This window comes from Exophiala xenobiotica (assembly GCF_000835505.1).
Source record: "Exophiala xenobiotica strain CBS 118157 unplaced genomic scaffold supercont1.3, whole genome shotgun sequence".
NCBI lineage: Eukaryota > Fungi > Ascomycota > Eurotiomycetes > Chaetothyriales > Herpotrichiellaceae > Exophiala > Exophiala xenobiotica.
Window position 1 is genome coordinate 727,440 of NW_013562492.1, and position 18,125 is coordinate 745,564.

The 18,125-nt window shown below is 51.6% G+C and overlaps 9 protein-coding genes across 10 annotated transcripts; 6 read left to right on the forward strand and 3 right to left on the reverse strand.

The window, feature by feature from the left end:
- Positions 1-25: 25 nt before the first annotated feature.
- PV05_04455 (uncharacterized protein) lies at positions 26-1,539 on the forward strand. Its single transcript, XM_013460855.1, has 2 exons — positions 26-543; positions 596-1,539. Exons 1-2 carry the CDS (start codon positions 199-201, stop codon positions 1,172-1,174), a joined length of 924 nt encoding a protein of 307 aa, XP_013316309.1. The 5' UTR covers positions 26-198; the 3' UTR covers positions 1,175-1,539.
- PV05_04456 (uncharacterized protein) lies at positions 1,466-2,867 on the forward strand. The gene is made up of 3 exons (XM_013460856.1): positions 1,466-1,488; positions 1,550-1,759; positions 1,940-2,867. Exons 2-3 carry the CDS (start codon positions 1,616-1,618, stop codon positions 2,651-2,653), a joined length of 858 nt encoding a protein of 285 aa, XP_013316310.1. The 5' UTR covers positions 1,466-1,488; positions 1,550-1,615; the 3' UTR covers positions 2,654-2,867.
- Positions 2,868-3,804: 937 nt separating this feature from the next.
- Positions 3,805-6,902, forward strand: PV05_04457. 2 transcript variants are annotated; one of them, XM_013460857.1, is made up of 3 exons: positions 3,805-4,303; positions 4,353-4,830; positions 4,881-6,902. In XM_013460857.1, the coding sequence occupies exons 1-3, from the start codon at positions 4,087-4,089 to the stop codon at positions 6,694-6,696; spliced, it is 2,511 nt and encodes an 836-aa protein (XP_013316311.1). In that variant the 5' UTR covers positions 3,805-4,086; the 3' UTR covers positions 6,697-6,902. The 2 variants fall into 2 exon arrangements, with proteins under 2 accessions (XP_013316311.1, XP_013316312.1); XM_013460858.1 differs by having other exon boundaries at positions 3,805-4,830.
- Positions 6,903-7,265: 363 nt separating this feature from the next.
- Positions 7,266-9,510, forward strand: PV05_04458 (uncharacterized protein). Its single transcript, XM_013460859.1, has one exon. The coding sequence runs from the start codon at positions 7,569-7,571 to the stop codon at positions 8,724-8,726; it is 1,158 nt and encodes a 385-aa protein (XP_013316313.1). The 5' UTR covers positions 7,266-7,568; the 3' UTR covers positions 8,727-9,510.
- Positions 8,345-10,309, reverse strand: PV05_04459 (uncharacterized protein). Its single transcript, XM_013460860.1, has 4 exons — positions 10,149-10,309; positions 9,947-10,099; positions 9,547-9,901; positions 8,345-9,498 (listed from the first exon to the last, which is right to left on the reverse strand). Exons 1-4 carry the CDS (start codon positions 10,260-10,262, stop codon positions 8,744-8,746), a joined length of 1,377 nt encoding a protein of 458 aa, XP_013316314.1. The 5' UTR covers positions 10,263-10,309; the 3' UTR covers positions 8,345-8,743.
- Positions 10,310-10,335: 26 nt separating this feature from the next.
- On the forward strand, positions 10,336-12,807 carry PV05_04460 (uncharacterized protein; the record flags this gene model as incomplete). The annotated part of the gene is made up of 2 exons (XM_013460861.1): positions 10,336-10,736; positions 10,786-12,807. The coding sequence occupies 2 exons, from the start codon at positions 10,336-10,338 to the stop codon at positions 12,314-12,316; spliced, it is 1,932 nt and encodes a 643-aa protein (XP_013316315.1). The 3' UTR covers positions 12,317-12,807.
- PV05_04461 (kynureninase) lies at positions 11,551-14,013 on the reverse strand. The gene is made up of 3 exons (XM_013460862.1): positions 13,364-14,013; positions 12,838-13,312; positions 11,551-12,788 (listed from the first exon to the last, which is right to left on the reverse strand). The coding sequence occupies exons 1-3, from the start codon at positions 13,880-13,882 to the stop codon at positions 12,352-12,354; spliced, it is 1,431 nt and encodes a 476-aa protein (XP_013316316.1). The 5' UTR covers positions 13,883-14,013; the 3' UTR covers positions 11,551-12,351.
- Positions 14,014-14,179: 166 nt separating this feature from the next.
- PV05_04462 (uncharacterized protein) lies at positions 14,180-16,154 on the forward strand. Its single transcript, XM_013460863.1, has 2 exons — positions 14,180-14,528; positions 14,580-16,154. Exons 1-2 carry the CDS (start codon positions 14,226-14,228, stop codon positions 14,946-14,948), a joined length of 672 nt encoding a protein of 223 aa, XP_013316317.1. The 5' UTR covers positions 14,180-14,225; the 3' UTR covers positions 14,949-16,154.
- On the reverse strand, positions 15,177-17,963 carry PV05_04463 (N2,N2-dimethylguanosine tRNA methyltransferase). The gene has a single exon (XM_013460864.1). The coding sequence runs from the start codon at positions 17,911-17,913 to the stop codon at positions 15,373-15,375; it is 2,541 nt and encodes an 846-aa protein (XP_013316318.1). The 5' UTR covers positions 17,914-17,963; the 3' UTR covers positions 15,177-15,372.
- Positions 17,964-18,125: the final 162 nt, after the last annotated feature.

The following is an 18,125-nucleotide window of genomic DNA, read 5'->3' on the forward strand; positions in this document are numbered from 1 at the left end:
AAGTCGACTTGCTCACCGCACACGCCAACAATTCATTCTGAGAAAGCCAGCGCTCACATCTACCTACAATCTCGCTGTGGCTAGCACTTCCTCGAGGCCTTCGGTCCTATCTGACCTACCCCAGTCTCCTCTCTCTAGACCTTTCATCCTGCTGCGCACAACAACACCTCGGCCCAGGCGGCCTCACTCGACCTAGAAATGTCCTACTACCAACCTACCTACGGTCAGGGCTCCGGTGCAGCACCTTCGAACCTACAATTCTTCCCTTCATCTTACACGAATGTCTCGGGACACACCACACCCTCACAAGCATCCTATGGCGGATATGGCTCCGGGAATTCCGCGCCCGCATACGCAGGCTACGGCGCAGGCACATCAGGAGGCTTCGGAGGCGGCCCAGGCATACAAGGCGTAAGTGGACGCATGGGCGAGTCTGGTGGACTGCGGACAGGCTGGCTAGCCGCGTTTGGAACCGAAGGATACGAAGGCGAACCAGGACTAATGGAAGAGTTGGGCGTCAACTTTGGACATATCAAGACCAAGGTAGGTTGATATCATTCGCAGTTTGTGTGCTGCAAGGCTGATGTTCTGGGAGACTCTGACAGTCCTGAATCCGTTGACACGCCCATCCCCGCACATCATGGACGACAGCGACTTATACGGCGGTTTGCTGTTCCTTGTGCTCTATGGCACTTTCCTCGCACTCTCCGGCAAGTTCTTCTATGGATATATCTACGGTATTGCGCTTTTCGGGTCCATAGCGCTACATTGGATGTTCGCGCTCATGACGCCGCCGGTAGATCCGAACGACTCCGATCAGATGGCGCAGGGGCAGCGGGATCTTGCGAGTGGCTCGGGACATGGAGGGCATTTCTCGAGTACCTTGACATATTCGAGGAGCGCCAGTGTGTTGGGGTACTGTTTTCTGCCGCTGGTGTTCACGGCCCTGTTTGGTGTCTTGCTTCCGATGGATACAGGACTCGGGTATGTCCTTACGGCGGCCGCGGTGGGTTGGTGCACGTTCAGCAGTTCGGGCATGTTTGTGAGTGTGGGGAGAATGAAGGGCATGCGTGGACTTGTGGCGTATCCCCTGGCGCTATTTTATCTGGGCTTTGGCATCATGGGCATCTTCTCGAGCAGGGGAAGCGGAATGTTGCAGGGAAAGGTCCTATAAGAGGAGACGACTCGTTGAGAGCGACGAAGGACGAGTAGGGAAACTGGGTTAAACCAGCATTTCAGACGGATGAGATGACCACCTCTGGACTAGGACACAGGCATGAGATCTTGACATGCCCGTAGCATGTAGGACTGGGATGTCTGGGTTAAAGTGGGTCCTTGTGGTCGTTGCCGTACCACGAGAGACAATGGCACATGAAGATCAGTATTGGTAGCAGTAGGCCAAACTTACAAATGACTGCTGCCTTGTGTAGAAGCAGAATCGTTTTGATTTCCGGGGTAGGCTAGAAGCCATGATGCTTGCAGGTTGAAGTATTTTCCGATTTGTCACAGATTATGAGACAGGAGCATTACTTACACATCCGGCTTTCAGGACACTTGCCAGCCCTAGTTTGTCTTTTTGAATTCTCAAAGAAAAGACAGCCGATATCCTTCAACCATGGAGTTTTATGGCATGACGGGGGAGAAACTTGGTGTGATAGGCCAAATCGACGGCACCAAGTCCAAGTTTGACGATCTGCCTCAGTGGAAGAAAGATCTCTTGCAGAAGCCGTCAATATCAGTGCGGAAGGGGATCGCTTGGGTGCGTCTATATCTTCTTACAGCTTCCTATGGTGATAGCGATGGATGTATGCTGGCCATGATCGAGCAGGAGAAAGGATTTATAGGAGCTCTCATGAGTCTCGAAGGACGGAGTGGAGTTCGCTATTATGCTCCTGCATGAGGCTCTGGTATTCCGGGCTAACATTAACTAAAATGGCAGGGTTTTTCTTCACCATACGAAGATACTTCCACGCTTGTCTTGACCTCTAAGGCGGGCGCATTCGTTGATATCAGATTTCCGTCCAACTTCGCTAAGTCAAGACCGTTGACGGAGGACCCGGCTTTCTGGGCGTTTAGCGGTGTGGCTACTATGAGGTTCTACGAAGGGATGCCACACACAGCGCACGGAGTATGGACACATGACATTGACTCAAGAGACGAGGCGATAAGAGATGAAGGGGATTTGTTCTTGCTGGGGAATGGGGATTGCGTGGAGACTGGGTTGATGAAGAATCCGAGGACGGAGAGAATGGCGATGTATAAAGAGTACTGGACCAGTCCGGGAGTCGTGGAGATAACGCCTTGCGTCGTTGCGAGAACGAGCGAGAGCGAGGGCTGGCATGGGGTGGTCATTAGGGTCGGAAACTATTGTCAGGGAATCATGGCAAGACATAACCAAGGGAAAAGCGAAGAGAAACAGGTGAAGGTACTGGTAGAGAGATGGCAGAGGACACGGATCGATAGAGGGAGGTCGGTGGAGGAGGAACAGGAAGAGAAAAGAGAGTGGCTGAAGGATGGGCGAAGTAATACGTCTGATGAGGGCGGAGACAGTGAGAAAGTGCCGTGTATGTGGGCGTGCCGTGAGGATAGGAGGATAGGGGACGAGGTCGTGGTAGCTGGAGTGCAGTGGAAGGTTGTCGAGTGGGAGCTGTGAGGCAGGCAAGATACGAGACAGGCACAGTACGTAGGGATGTCTCGGCGAGGGAGGAAGAGAGATGGCCAAGGGTGTCTCACTTCAGGAGGTTGAATGATGGTGTATCAATGACTTGGTTTGGCATGAACGTTTGGATTTCACGGGATCAAGACTGCCAACCTCACCGCAACATAAGTTACATACAGTACATCAATTGTGGATAGATCTACTGCTCTCGGTAAACATGTCTGCTGCTGGAGAGGCGTTTGTGGTCCTGTACGAAGAAGCTGGCGTAATCTATCAATGCGTCCTGATTCAGTAGTGGGTGGCTCAGGTTGCCTAATTCGTCCATCTCTGGGGGAAGCAGAGATGGCAACTGTTGGCTGTCGTTCAGCATATGTGGCGGGAGCGAATTGGCCGGCACCTGTATCTATGCAATGCTCACAAGGATTTCTATGAAATCTGCATATGTGGACTGCATGTGTGGTCTGCTTCACTTGACCACGAGGTTCAAGCATCAATGATGGACGAATTTCTTCTACACTTCGGCTGTCGGCGTACCGAGAACCGCCTTCAGTTGACCCTACACATCCCTACATCAGCGGGTGTCGGCAGGATGTCTGCATACCTAGACTTGCGAGATACTCCGTACAAGGAACGACTTCCGAACGAGAAATTGATCAATGAGGAGGGAGCAGGGGGCATCATGGGGGTTTCGGCTGATTTTACACATATATTGCCAAGGATAAACATGGCGCTAAAAGAGGTACTAAGCTCTTAGTCTACCGAAGTTTAGCCTTAATTCCAGCTTCAGTGCATTTTCCATTCTGGGAGGCAGTGAGGACTGAGGAAGCGTGATGTGGGTGGTCTCCATAGAACCTCCGTGGTGATGTTTCTCGATCCACGACATCCCGCACCGCATTCTGCCAGTCTTGCGAGGTCCGTTCTCTTGCCAACGAGCCGGTACTCCGCGTGTGGTCTTAAGCCTATCTTACCTTGTGCAGAGCCGACTCGTCGTATGGCTGTGCCCAGAAGAGCATCTTTCATGGTCGCTCTTGATGCTTTCCTGTGGAGATGCCGTTGATCCCCCTTATGCCGCGTCGTGCCTGTCGCGGACGATTGCCATGCGCTGTCACTGGTCTCTGGCCTACGCGGGACGATTATGGGACGCTCTTGCGACCTAGGTAGTCAACCAGGGGCACTAGAATGCACGGCCATCACCATGCACTTCTCGTGACTTCTCCATCCCGATCCATTCTTCTCGTTGCCATCAACCGATGTTTACCCATTGACCTTATCAACCATTCATTGACTTGGTACTTCTAGTACTCGTATTCGCAGTGGTATCTATCTCAGTCTTTTACTGTACATCTTATCTACAGCACACTCTTTACTTCTTGACGCTTGTTTGACCTTTTGGACAACCAAATCTTGAACCCAGACAGCTGGCCAGCATGGGTTCTATCGCCCCCCAGACCAACTTCGATGTCGAAGAAGTCCTCCCGCAACTCACTACATCCGAGAAGGTGGATTTGCTTTCGGGCATTGACTTCTGGCACACCGCTCCTGTCCATAGATTAGGTGTTCCCTCGATACGACTCTCCGATGGACCCAATGGCGTCCGTGGCACTCGCTTTTTCAATGGCGTACCTGCTGCCTGTCTTCCCTGTGGCAAGTGCGCTTCCTGTTGTCAAATCGAACGACCACTAACGCAACACAGGAACCGGACTTGCCGCAACCTGGGATATCGACCTTGTGAAGAAGGGGGGGAGACTCCAAGGCCATGAAGCCATCGCCAAGGGTGCTTCCGTCATTCTAGGCCCAACGACCAACATGCAGAGATCTCCTCTGGGTGGTCGAGGGTTTGAGAGTTTCAGTGAGGATCCCTACCTTGCAGGTGCAATGAGCGCCGCCACCGTCAACGGTATTCAGTCAACCGGTGTTGCTGCCACTATCAAACATTACGTTTGCAACGACCAAGAAGATCAAAGACAGGCAGTCGACAGTATATTAACAGAACGAGCCCTTCGAGAAATCTACCTGATGCCTTTCATGATCGCACAGCGCGATTCCAAGCCAGAATGTTACATGACGGCTTACAACCGAGTGAATGGCGTCCACGCCAGCGAGAACCCTCGACTTCTGCAAGAAGTCCTCCGCGGCGAGTGGGGCTTCGATGGCTTGGTTATGAGTGACTGGTAGGTTGGCCCTTCTACGCGCTGCAAGACGCGGTACTGACCTCTCCCAGGTTTGGTACATACTCAACGACGGAATCCATCAAAGCAGGTCTCGATCTTGAAATGCCGGGCCCTTCCTACGTCCGTGGGAAATTGGTCAACCAAGCCCTCGGCTGCGGGAAACTCTCCTTATATGACGTCGACCAGCGAGTACGGGAGGTGCTCAAGCTCGTTCAAATGACTTTATCTCTTGGCATTCCCGAGAACGCCCCTGAGACGACTGTCGATACTCCCGAGACTGCCGCTTTGCTCCGGAAGATAGCGTCGAACGGAATCGTCCTCATGAAGAATGAAAACAATGTCCTACCATTCGACAACAGCAAGACTACAGCCATCATCGGACCTAACGCTGCGTATGCTGCCTACTGCGGTGGTGGCTCAGCTTCACTTCTGCCCTACTACGCCATCAGTCCACTTGATGGGCTCCGAGCCCAAGCACCAGACGCGAAATATGCACTTGGTGCTCCTGGCTGGAAATCTCTTCCACTCATGACTCGGCTTGCCAAAACAAAGGACGACAAGCCCGGCTTGACCATGAGAGTGTTCCTGGACCCGCCTTCTGAGAGAGATCGCAAGCCTATAGATGAGGTTTATGTCAGCAACTCAGATATTCTGCTCGTTGACTACAAGCATCCTCTGATCAAGACCTCTCTCTATTGGGTTGAATTGGACGGTACTTTCACTCCCTCAGAGACCTGCGAATATGAATTTAGTCTGGCAGTTGCTGGCACTGGCAAGATCTTCGTCGACGGAGAATGTGTGGTAGACAACGAAACAAAGCAACGACCAGGAGATTCATTCTTTGGCGCCGGCACAGCCGAAGAAATTGGTACTCTGAAATTGAACCAGGGCGAAACATACAACATCCACATCACATTTGGCACCTTCCCAACCATGCGGTTCAACACCCACGGAGCGACTGGCTTCGGGGCTGGCGGCTTGAGAATTGGGCTTGAACGCAAGGCCGAGATCGAGACAGAGATTGAGAGAGCCGTCAGAATTGCCAAACAGGCTGAACAAGTGGTTTTGTGCGCCGGTCTCAACAAAGACTGGGAATCTGAAGGCTATGACCGACAGCACATGGATCTCCCACCAGGTAGTGATGACCTGATTAAGGCCGTTCTTGCAGCAAACCCGAACACTGCCATAGTCATCCAATCCGGGACGCCTGTTGCTATGCCGTGGTTGAAGGAAGCACCTGCTCTCCTCCAAGCTTGGTACGGTGGTAATGAGACAGGCAATGCCATTGCAGATGTTGTCTTCGGCAAGACCAATCCAAGTGGGAAGCTTCCTTTGAGTTTCCCGGTCAGAAATGAGGATAATCCGGCTTTCCTGAACTACAAGTCAGAGCGCAACCGAGCCATCTACGGCGAGGATGTGTATGTCGGATATCGATTCTACGAAAAGACCAAGAAAGAAGTCGCTTTCCCCTTCGGCCACGGTCTGAGCTACACTACATTCTACATCAAGGACTTGTCCATTGAGGATGACGAGGCCAATATTGTGATAACCGCGTCCGTGACAAATACCGGCAATGTTGATGGTGCACAAGTTGTTCAAGCATATGTATCACAACAGAACCCAAGCGTCAACCGACCTCCAAAAGAGCTGAAGGGGTTCGCCAAGGTGTTCGTTAAAGCCGGAGCCATCGAAAAGGTCAAGATACTTATGTCCAAAAAATATGCAGCAAGTTTCTGGGATGAGGCACGAGATTCCTGGACGATGGAGAAGGGTGCGTATGATGTGCTGGTTGGCGATTCTAGCTCGTCTACGCCTCTCCAAGGGCAATTCAAGGTCCGAGAGACAAGATGGTGGAGGGGTTTGTAAGGCAATGTTGGGTGAGCATGTAAGGATGGATTGACTACGCATGCTTTTCCTGATGCACACTGGTGTGGCTGGTAATGTGTTTTTCTTCGTTGTGTGAACGAATAGAGGTGCGGATATTATAGTTTCCGAATGGATATCGGATGGGCAGACTTATCAAACCAAAGATTAGAGAGCATGCCTCATGAATATACTTGTCTGTACGATGACTACCGGCCTGTCCTCTGGTCTCCTTCGTCTGCAGTTGAAAGGTCTCCGCTCGAGGACAAGTCGTAAATGCCATGATGACCATACGACCCTTATTGGTCAAGAGTGAGCCTACCGCATTGACCAAGCGGTAGATCCAACAACTGGCGCAGGTAGAAGCTAGGGAGACGTCGGTGTGATTCAGGGTAGCATAGAAGTCCAAAGGCGAGTGAGACGAAAGGGTGTTGATAGAATTGCAGACTGTACATAGCTCGGGTGGAGCGCGCGAGCCAAAAACGCAAGAAATTGACTTCGTTCACAGCCGCCAAGACACGAGGACTTGCGATACATGAAAAGCTTGAGTTCAAGACAGCTCTTGCCATGTTCTCAGCGCCTTTATCCGGGGTTGTATCGAGTATGGCGCAGGACGAGCACCAGTGTGGCATTGCAGCTTACAAAGCTTGAGCTGATGCAGCGCCTACGATCAGAGGCGCGACGACTCTGTGCATACAATTGAATTACCGTGCCTTGAATTGCCTCATGCCGGTCGTCAACGAGACCTCGTACTGAACGGCAGGCGCCTGGACGCTCTCTGATAATAGCAGACGCTCAATGGTGGCCGATTCACTCTGTTGGTACCCTCCAACTTTGTCCTGAATCTGGCGGCCGGCAAGACCTTCCGCTCAACGATGGCAGCCCAACACTTCGACACATCAGCGGCCATTTTGTATGCCTTGGGCTCTAATGGTTCAGGACAACTCGGCATAGGGCGCACAGATGATGTGGCACGTCCGCAGAGATGCTTGTTTCGATGTCTCAAGCCAGGCAACCAGCACGAAAACATTGAGGGGGAGGGGATCCCTTTCAAAGTCAAGGAGATCGTTGCGGGAGGCAATCACACGCTTTTGTTGACTTTTGATGGTCGGATTTTCACTGCTGGAAAGATCAGTCCTGGTGAGGATGGTGTGAGCGCCGAGTTCCAGGAGCGACAAATCTATATTGATGCAACATCCGGCCCCGGCATAGTGTCACATATCGCAGCAACGTGGGAGGCTTCATTCTTCGTGGTCGATGGGAATAGCGTCTACGTGTGTGGATCCGGAGCAAAGGGTGAGCTAGGTCTGGGCAAGGATGTTGTGGAGGCGAAGCGGTTGACCAAGGTCTTGGACGTGGCTGACAAAGTGGGAGATACTGCTCTTGGTCGAGACCAGAACAATGAGATCGTCGCTATATCGGCGTGCATGTCGCATGCGGTGGTCTTTACATCAGATGGGCGTGTCTTCGGCTGGGGAAGCTGTCGGAAAGGACAGCTAGGAGATGAAGCCAAACCCGACAAAGCCTTGTGGCGGCCCAGGAGGATTGATGTGGGATTGCCTTTCAGGCCGGAGAAAGTCGTCGTTGGAAGAGATTACACTGTCTTCCTGAGGACTGGGAAGACGCCGCTAATCTGGGGTAGCATGAAGGACTTTGACGAACGAGTGCTGCAGTATTCATTACAAGCTGGAGATATTGTGGTCTCAGGCTGGAGCTCGATCCACATTTTGTCGTCTGCACATGTAATCAGTACTGGCAAAAACCATCGTGGCCAACTTCCGCCAGCCGATTTACCTCCTTTGAGAGCCCTGGCCGCAGGGAGCGAGCATTGCATAGGTCTCGCGCACGATGGTCAAATCGTTGCCTGGGGATGGGGTGAACATGGGAACTGTGGCGAAAAATTGGACCTTACAGGGTACGTCGCCGATCAATGGAATGCGATCCCTTTGCCCTGGATTGACGGTGGCATCCATGTGAGGACTGTCGCAGCAGGTTGCGCGACCAGCTTTGTGGTTTGCGAGAGAGATACTTGACTAGCGCTGAATGTATTTCAGTCGAAAATGCCGCGAACCTGAGAAAGTCGCTGAGTGGGCGCAATTTCTTGCGGAAATCTTGACCTTGTCATGGTCGACCGACGATCTTGGTCTTGCATCGATGCAAAAGAGTGTAGTTCGGAATCGCGGATGTGACGAGAGCTCGATGCGGATACTTCGTCGGCCGTGTTGTCCCAGGTCACTATATCGGGCTCCTCTTCGAAATTGGGTTCCCCCCATTGGTGATCGTCATCATCAGCAGGGATGAACATACTCTCGGTGTTGAGACTGCCAGCCGGAAGGGGTGCAGAATCTCCTGATGCGGTCTTTGAAAGAGTCGGTGGTGCGGCGTCACGATCTCGAAAGGAGGTCCGCGCCGGAGGCGGCATGGATGCAGCATCGGGAGGACGAGAACTTGCAGGAAGAGTAGAAGCTGATTCTGTGGCTGGACTGTCTGGAGGACGAGAGAGAGGCCGTAACGAAAGATCTCGAGCTGGCGTGCTTGTGCTCGTGGCATGGGGGACATTCGTCGTGCCCCGAGTCATCAGGGTGAATTCGGCAAGAACCCCGTTGTCTTCATAGCTGATCTGCATCGGGCGATTGCCCCTGGAATATCTTGCGGTGACCTGCGCTCTCATCGATTCTGCGTGTGCCACGATGGCTCGGAAGTCTTTGACCATGGTGCCGATATGCAGACCTTCTTGAACATTGAAGCTGGCAAAATCTTTTCGTTCGAGGGCAACGGAGGTGTGCATCGGCTGCTTGAGAATTTCTGAGATGTTAGATTAGTAGCTCGATTTGAAGTTTGCTAAGTGTCTACCTTTTCCACTTTGGATCTTCTCAGTGTAGCTTGTGAATGTGACCTTCCCATTCTGATAGTACCAGTCGAGCTGATCCGTCTTGGGGCCAAAGTACTCAACGACATCACGCAATGTCCGCGATGCGACAGTCCAGTGGTTAGTAGATCCCACTTGATCGAAAGCCGCATGCAAGATTTCTCCGGCTTCATAAAACAGACTGTACGTCTTGACGACACCCTGTCGGCAGTTCAGTCGAAAGATCAGGCGGCATTCTGCTTGGTCAGGGTTGGCCTGCAATTCGCACTCGCAAGTTTCAAGAGCAGTGTCTCTATCTCGCTGATCTGCAAGGCGCCGTTTGAAGATAGATAGAAGAGCCTTTATGATTAGCTGAGGAGTTGCAACCGTGAGCGGGAAGCATACCCTGTTTTGAATCTTACAGGACCAGAACTTTGGCACAGGCTGTCCTGAAGCGCTCCTCGGCCCAGGAGAAAAGTGGTATTTGTTGAAGAAGGATGATCTGAGCGTGAACGATGCATGTGAAGTTTTGGAAACATTCAAGCTTGAGATGCGAAGCTGATCTGTTCAGCCGAGGACGCATGGCAGGTCGAATATTGAGACTTACGAATTGAGGCGTAGCTTCTAGTGAGACATCTTCATCAAATTTTGCTAGGCAAATCAAGAGATCATGGATGTAGCCGACTCCCTGAGCAACGACTGTGAACAAGAACGTCGGCATTGATCATTCACTGGTGACTCGTTGAGAGTCAGCTTGCTGCACTCGGTTTTGTCAAATTGGTGGTGGACTTCTCATGCCTCAACGCGCTCAGAACGCGTACACAGAAGGCGGTGATGTCATTGGCGGAAAGGATCTCGAAGATGCTGCATTCACCACGAGACCATCACCATTCATCCATGTATGGCACTCACTTGACAAGACCGGCATTGCCTTGGAAAACTTCCGTCACATCCAACCCGTACCTTCTGTCTTGATAGTGATTGTAGCCTTTTCTCCCGCCACCTTCCTGGGCTCGCCACGGAGGTGGGCACCATCAACGATGTCCTCATCCAACGGCAGCGGCACCACTCTGCCAGACGAGCTCTTATCCATGGTCTGTCAAGAACTTGGAAACGATGGAGAATTTGGCTCTCTTTACAACTGTGCCCTGTCCTCAAAATCATTCGCCGACCCAGCTCTTCGGACTATGTATCAGTACGTCCCGCTCACCCTCTTGCCTTCCATGTTGGACTGATCCTTGCAGACGCCATCAATTCTCTCCCGTATTCGAACAGAGAGACGAGCTAGAACTTCTGCGACGAGAAGCAGACCTCGATTTCGCAACTAAAGCTGCCGAACAGACACGGTTCTTTCGGAAATGGACGGTCCTCTGGCGGTCCATCGTCCTGTCAAGTCTCGGCGACGACACGCAACCCCTTACCTACAAGCCCTACTGCCGGTACATCCAAACGCTTGACTTTCGCAACCTCTCTGCAATGCTGGACGACTACAAATTCACCAAAACCATTCAAACGGCATTCTTCAAGAAAGGCCTCGAAGCGTTCTGGTTTCCGAGGAAAGAGTTCACCAGGAATGCTGTCGATGTCATCGCCACCGTCAACGCCATTGGTGAAGCTGTCACTAAGAAAGCTACTCTCCTGGAAGAAATCGACGGGCACATCAGTCCGGGATTCCTACCTCGATGGATCTCTCGCTCTCCCAAACTGTCAAGTATGGTATTATGGAGAGGCGACGCGTTAGCCGGGGGAGCTGGAGCAGCAATCGCACAAAAATGCGAACATTTCCGGGATTTGACGCTTCATGAATGGCTTTCCCCCGACGCCGACGAATCGTTCGCGATGTTCCTAGACGAGCTAAAGCCCAACACATTAGATTACTTTGAAATGATCAGCTACAACAACCTTGGCAGGCTCTCCTTTGAAGCTCTAGGACGTCACAAGTCTCTACGGGAATTGGCCCTTGGCAATCTAAACCAAGAAGCCGTGAGGAGTTTGAACTTTTTGAAGGGCTGCACCGAACTGCAAATTGTCAAGCTCGACGACCTCTATGGGACTGTCCAGTTGGAAGAATCAAACAATGATGTCTTCCTTGAAGTGGTTCAATGGCTCAGTTCCTGTCGAAATCTGCGCGACTTGAGCCTAAAGAAATTCTTAGATGGCCCAGCTATTCTCTCGCGAGTACTCTGCTCGCCCAACATTAAATTGACCAAACTGTCGCTGGAAGGATACACCGTTCGTCATACCAATGCACAGTTATTCCACGGTGCGCTTGCCGAGCAAAAGTCCCTGGAGTCGGTGTGGCTCAAGGGCAACGGCGAAGACACCACTCCTGACGACCTCTCAATCATGGTCCAAGGTCTTTGCGCATTGAAGAACTTGAAAGAACTCGTCCTAAAAGACGTGTCCGACGAATTCTCGGGAGACCACATTACGACTCTTGCTGTGAGCCTCCCACTTCTCGAAGACTTCTGGACTAGTGGTGGTGAAGTCTCGGAAGACATTTTACCCGCGCTTGCTGGCTTGAAGAACCTCAAGAACTTGACACTGTACGCCATGACACAGTTCAGCTCCTCTGCCATTATGGAATTTTTGGCTAGCCTCGACACCGAGACCCAGAAAGGATTCAACCTATCATTGATGGCTGCTGCTCCGGAATACGACCTGAGCGATTCGGAACAAGAACTAATCCGTGAATACATCCGGGCAAATCTTGAAGGTCGCTTTGACTTTGTCTTGTGGCGGGATGCTGAGACAAGCGATAGCGAAGATGATTGACGGAAGCGGCGCCTTTGACTGAAGCGTATGACTTCTCAGCTTTTCGAAGCCGCAGACGATTTATCTAGAGCTGCCTCCAAAACATGGCAGAACCGGAACACGTCGAGGAAAGAGTTATACAAGGGCGCCGGCGCAACTCTAATCACGTCCGGCTTCCTCTCGTCGACGATGATGCCTGCGTGCTCAAGATTTTCAAGTACACTATCGAGCAGACCTGGCGCTAAGCGAATGCTTAGCTGGGCACCACGCTCACTTGGATCTCGAGGGGTGACCATGTCGAATAGCCCAGGCTTCTTGAGTGCCAAAGCATCCAGGAGCTGCTCGAGGTAGGTGGTCAACCTCAAAGACTTCTGTCGAAGGTCTGCCATCGAAGTTTCATTGAATATTTGCAGGGATGCGACGACCGCGGCAAGATCGAGGGCACTTGGATTAGATAGTTGATAGCCCTTGGCACCGGGTCGGGGCACAAATTCTAGTAAAGTTAGCCTTGAGTCCATTACAAAAGCTCAAATGGAACTCACTGTTCGTCATCTGAAATCTGGTAGACTTGTCGTCTCCCCACCACCCACTTAGGCGCGGCCAAAATTTTGGTGTTGACCCTTCCGCATCAACTTTGCCATACTTTTCGTTGACGAAGATTCCTGCCATTGCTCCTGGTCCTGAGTTAAGATACTTGTAGCTACACCAAGCGGCGAAGTCGACGTCCCAATCGTGTAATCTCACGTCGACGTTGCCAACAGCATGCGCCAGATCCCATCCGATCAATATACCGTGAGAGTGAGCATGAGAGGTTATTCTCTGAATGTCAAAATACTGTCCTGTGTAGAACTGGACGCCTGGCAGAAGAATCAAGGCGAGCTCTGAGGCATGCTGGTTGATCGTCTCCAGGATCTGTTCGGTGGGTAAGATGGGATACCGAGGATCCGTCGGCTCAAGTAGGACCATTGCCTCTGCTGGGTCGAGGCCGTGATGGACAATCTGCGATTCGACGGCGTACTGTTGCTGTCAGCGCAATCCAGAAAGCACCCCAACATGGGAGGGACTCACATGGTCACTGGGAAACGCTTTGCCTTCGAGAAGAATCTTCCATCGACCTTCTCCTTTCCTGCTTGGACGGTAGAAGCTGGACATGAGGAAGTGCAAGTTGGCTGTAAGCGAGCCCATAACAGCCACTTCGGCCTCGAGAGCGCCAACTAGGGGAGCCATCAGCTTTGCTGCGTGATCATCGATGTCCACAAACGGCGGCAGAGGAGAGTCGGTATGGTCAACAAAGTGCCCTGTGACGGCTTTGGTGCGCCATTGAGTGAGGAAGGCATTGACGACTTCGGCAGTTCTGACAGGTTGCAGTCCCAGGGAGTTGCCACATAGATATGTGCAAGGCTGTGCCGTGCCCTCGTCGGGAGGTGTGGCTAAGGTCGGCCTTTTAAGATCTGTTACTGTTGGAATGTAAAAATTGGAGCGGAAATGTGCCAGAGAGTCCGCTGCATCGAGGGAAGAAGCATAATCTTTGGAGAAGGGGCCCAGTGTTCCGTTGGTTGAGTCTTGCTTAACGTCTTCCGTCGACATGGTCGTCGTTAATATCGCCGGGATGTCTCGTCCTTAGAGATCTGTTGGTGTATGTCTTGGTCCGAGACAAGAGAGGTTCCTCTGGTTCGCCTCTGTGACAATGTTTTGCTGTTTTCGGTTGCTGGTAGGTGGGCTGGCAGTTGATGTCAATACTCGAATGGCTGAATTCGGCTTGGTGGTGTGGATGCGGACATGGATTTTCGAGGAATGATGAATTGTCAGCAACCGAAGTTTCGCCGCCGAAACTCCTCATAATACTATTATTGTCCGTATGTACTCTGCATCACTTGTTTATCCCCATGATCTACTGGAGCCTGGCATTTGGCGTGTCTATAGTGATACAATGTCCACTGTCATGATGTCTCAAACACCTCTACGACTCGCCTTCTCGGTCGCCAGGCCTTTGCGCCGGCAACAAGATCCCAGATTGTATTTCCGAGCCTCTCGCCCGATCGCAGATTCCTCTCCCGCGCAACGGCCTCCGAGATATAAGAGGCCCCTTGTCGAGCAACGTGCTCTGTCCCAGTCATCCAGAAGGTCATTTTCGAGCACGAATATGGTAAGGGCGACCGTCGTGTTGCATAACCGTCGAGTCGACGAGGATGGGAAGGATATGACGATTGAGATATCTGAACGAGCTGCCAAGGCAAGCATTCCTCAAGCAGACACATGTTGGCAGACACTAACGCAGATGCAGCGTCTCAAACAAATCACAAGTGCTGCGCCCCAGAGGAACACTCTTACTTCCTCTTCTTCCTCCTCTTCCTCTCCTCGAGATTCACATTTGCGCGTAACGGTCACCGCCGGCGGATGTCATGGCTTCCAGTATCTGATGTCACTTGAGGATGGCTCAAAATTTGATCCGCAGGAGGATACCATATTTGCCAGCGAAGATGGCGGGGCCCCTGGGAAGGCGCAGGTCGTAATGGACCAGGCGTCACTGGAACTGCTGAAAGGAAGCACGATTGACTTCACGACCGAGTTGATTGGCAGTCAGTTCAAGATTGTTGGCAATCCGAGGGCAACAAGCAGCTGCGGTTGCGGGACAAGCTTCGACATCGAGTAGCAGCGACGTCTTACGCTTCAAAGTGGTCAACACAGCTTTTAATGCTCCGATCCTTTACAGTCTCCCCCCGCTTATAAACTACTCCCGTCCACGAACTGCAACTTCAACCGGTATACGGCCAGACTGTACTTTGGCGTGTGGTTCGCATAGTCCTGAGCCCTCTCGGTCAATACTCAATCCTACAAAGTCTCATCGAAAAGCAGATCTGTCTCACGTACAGATGGAGGTGCACATCTATTCTGAATCCTGCAAACGTGCTAAATGCTTTGGTATGAACACTTTCAAGTCCGGAAACCAAATCACATGCTCGTACGCCATCGTGGTCAACGGCTACACTAAGAGCAGTGTTGGCAGGTGTGTCAATCATTGCTCAAGTGGCGACTGTGGGTATGCGAAGGCAGTTTTCTCTTTTGTGGTGTCATCTTCAGCCCATCTTTCCAGCCCGACTCATAGGACCCCAATTTTCCCTCGGGTTCATCTGATATCTCACAAGCTTGGCTCGGGGCTTTTCTTTCCCCAACTTCTCGTCGAAGACAATCTTGAGCTTACCCGTTTCTACGGTTGATGAACTCCTGGAGCGAGACCGACGAGGCTGGTCTTCGCTCAAAGCCTCGCTTTCTTCGAGCCTGCCATTTGTTTGTGTGGTGGCCTCTTCACCTCCTGCACTGGAAGCGGGATTGTCCTTCTCCAGCCTTCCAAGCATCCCATGCAGGACCGTTTTGAGATCTTCCTTAGTCTCACACCTCTTAAGCTGATCTTTCGTAAGGTCTGCCAGCCCCGAAACGAAGGATCTCTCTGTTCCTCTAACTCTGGATAGAATGTTCCAGCCTGGGGTGCCTTTTTTGACGGCTCCTTCCTTGATTGGGGCTTTCGTACGCATGAATTCCCGCATAATCTCCCAGAGCACACTCCAGGGTGCATTGGTCTTGATGCTGCCGGGCTTGCAGTGCGAGCGGGTGACACGATAACCTGTGCTGAGGATAGCGCCTCGTATCATATTCTCTGATGGGGTTGCGCAGTGGATGACTTTCGCTATTTGGTTAGGAATAATGAAGAACGGAGCACCATCGATGACGTTGGGTGGTAGCCGCGGAATGATTTTGGTGTCAGATGTTGTCGCATGCTGTGCTGCTGAGGTGGCGGCTGGAGAGGGTTGAGGTGACAGATCTTCTTCTAGAGCAAGAGTGAGCATCCCTTCGAGCCGCTCTGTCGTGCCATATACGTTCTTGTCCAGGGATGGTATCTTGTCCAGCATTCGCTGCACAAAATGTGGATTATGGAGTGGACCAGCCCACATAGGACCGCATAGATGCAATTTTGAACCACAGTGCTCGCAGTCGGGGGTAGTCGACGGTGCTTGTGCGAAAGAGAATTTGTAGAATGTTTCACCATTCTTTGAGGTTTGTGGTTGATTTCGCAGCAAAGGTTGTGTTGTCCATGCACCGCAGCCATGTGCACAGTTGTATACGGTCATAGTAGTTCCAGCGAGCATTTTAACCTCGTTCTGTTTTCGGTGGACTCGGATGAACGTTCGAGCATAGTAATCGATGTAAAGAGAAAGCAAGGGTTCGATAGCCAGGCCATATCTTGCACCAGCGATCGCAACGGCGTTCAGGATCAGTCGTAACCCGCCCTCGTGCGAATGTGGACCTTTAACAGGCATGCCGCCATAAAGTGCATAAGTTTTCTCGGGATATCCTGTTGAAGCAAAAACACCTGCATCGGTACACGTAACACAAAGCATTCCACCGTCTTGCAGAGCTTGGAGGCTGGCATCGATGAAGGGCGCAGCAGTACCATAAGGATCCAGGTCGATAACATCAAAGCGATGTACGTACCCATCTCCCTGTCGTTGCTTTTCGTTTCCAACCTTGCTGTACATGAAGCCACGAGCGTCGCCTAGATTGGAGTGGACCTTGTCTTTCACGTCATTGTGCCTGATGTTGAGTTCGATTGCTTGCACCGATGCAGGCGACAAGTCGTTTGCGACAACATTCGTGGCGAAAGGTATTTCTTTGGCATAACGCAAAGCTCGGAGACCAGTTGCAGATAATGCGTCTAGAATGGTGAAAGGTATACGTTTCTCGGTAGATGCTGAAACACTCGAGGTGGCAGCTTCTTGTAAGTTGCCTTCTTGTCTTGTGCCACCGTTCTGATTCTTTTCTCTTTCCGCACCTTTCTCAGCCAATGGGTCACTGCTGAATGCCTCGACTAGCAAATCGTCCTCATCTTCTTCAACATCATCACTTGTTCTGGCCTTTTTGCTCGGGTCAGCCGCACTTGGTCCGGTATATGGATCTGTTATCTCGTCCGCTTTACGTTTGCGACCGTTAGCCTGTTCCACAGCTGTGTCAAGGGTTGTTGCAATCCCCGCGGCCTCATCGTTCGTTTTGGCTTTGTCGTTCGATTCACTCTCGACAGCATCACCATTCACATCCGCTGTGGCGCGAGCATTCCGCTTGCCACCGTCGGTATGGGTTGCAGGAGGTTCCGCCGCTGTTGCATCATGAGAGTCGGTCTTCGATTTCTGCTTCTTCCTCTCCTTTGCACTCTTCCTAGCATGGTTCTTTTGGCCGAGCCGAGCTTCTTTCTCTACCACAGCACCCTCGCCGTAGACTGTAATAGCAAGAACACTCAAGTCTCTGTTGAATTGTTGAATGGGATTGTAAAAGACCGCTTGATCGCCTTCATCATTATTCCGGGTCTGTTTGCCAGATGGTCGGCTGTCCTGGCTGTATGGGGCCAGAACCGATGCCAGACCTTCGCGTACATTTCTGTACTTCTTGCCGTCAATTACAGTGGCTTCCAAAGGGCTTGATGGCGCCATCTGGAACCGAAATACTGATGTGGAAATACTTCGGCGGGCCTCGAATGAATAGGAGATTATGCAAGGTGACGAGAGATGTAGTATGCCCTTGACAAAGGGTCGTGATTGAAGCGAACTGGAGATGAATACCAACTTCATCACAATCCCCTTGACATGGCTTCGTCTTCTTTTGATAATCGCCAAAGCATGGTCCTTGAAAGTGAAAGACTTTAAAGATCGAACGACTTGCCGGAAACTTTTTAGATACTGATGCCAAGACCAGTCTCTGACTGGCCATTGCACAGCCTCGTCAGCCTTGCATAGTTAAATGTCACATGGTGGAGGTCATTTAACAGTCTGGCCCTCGAACT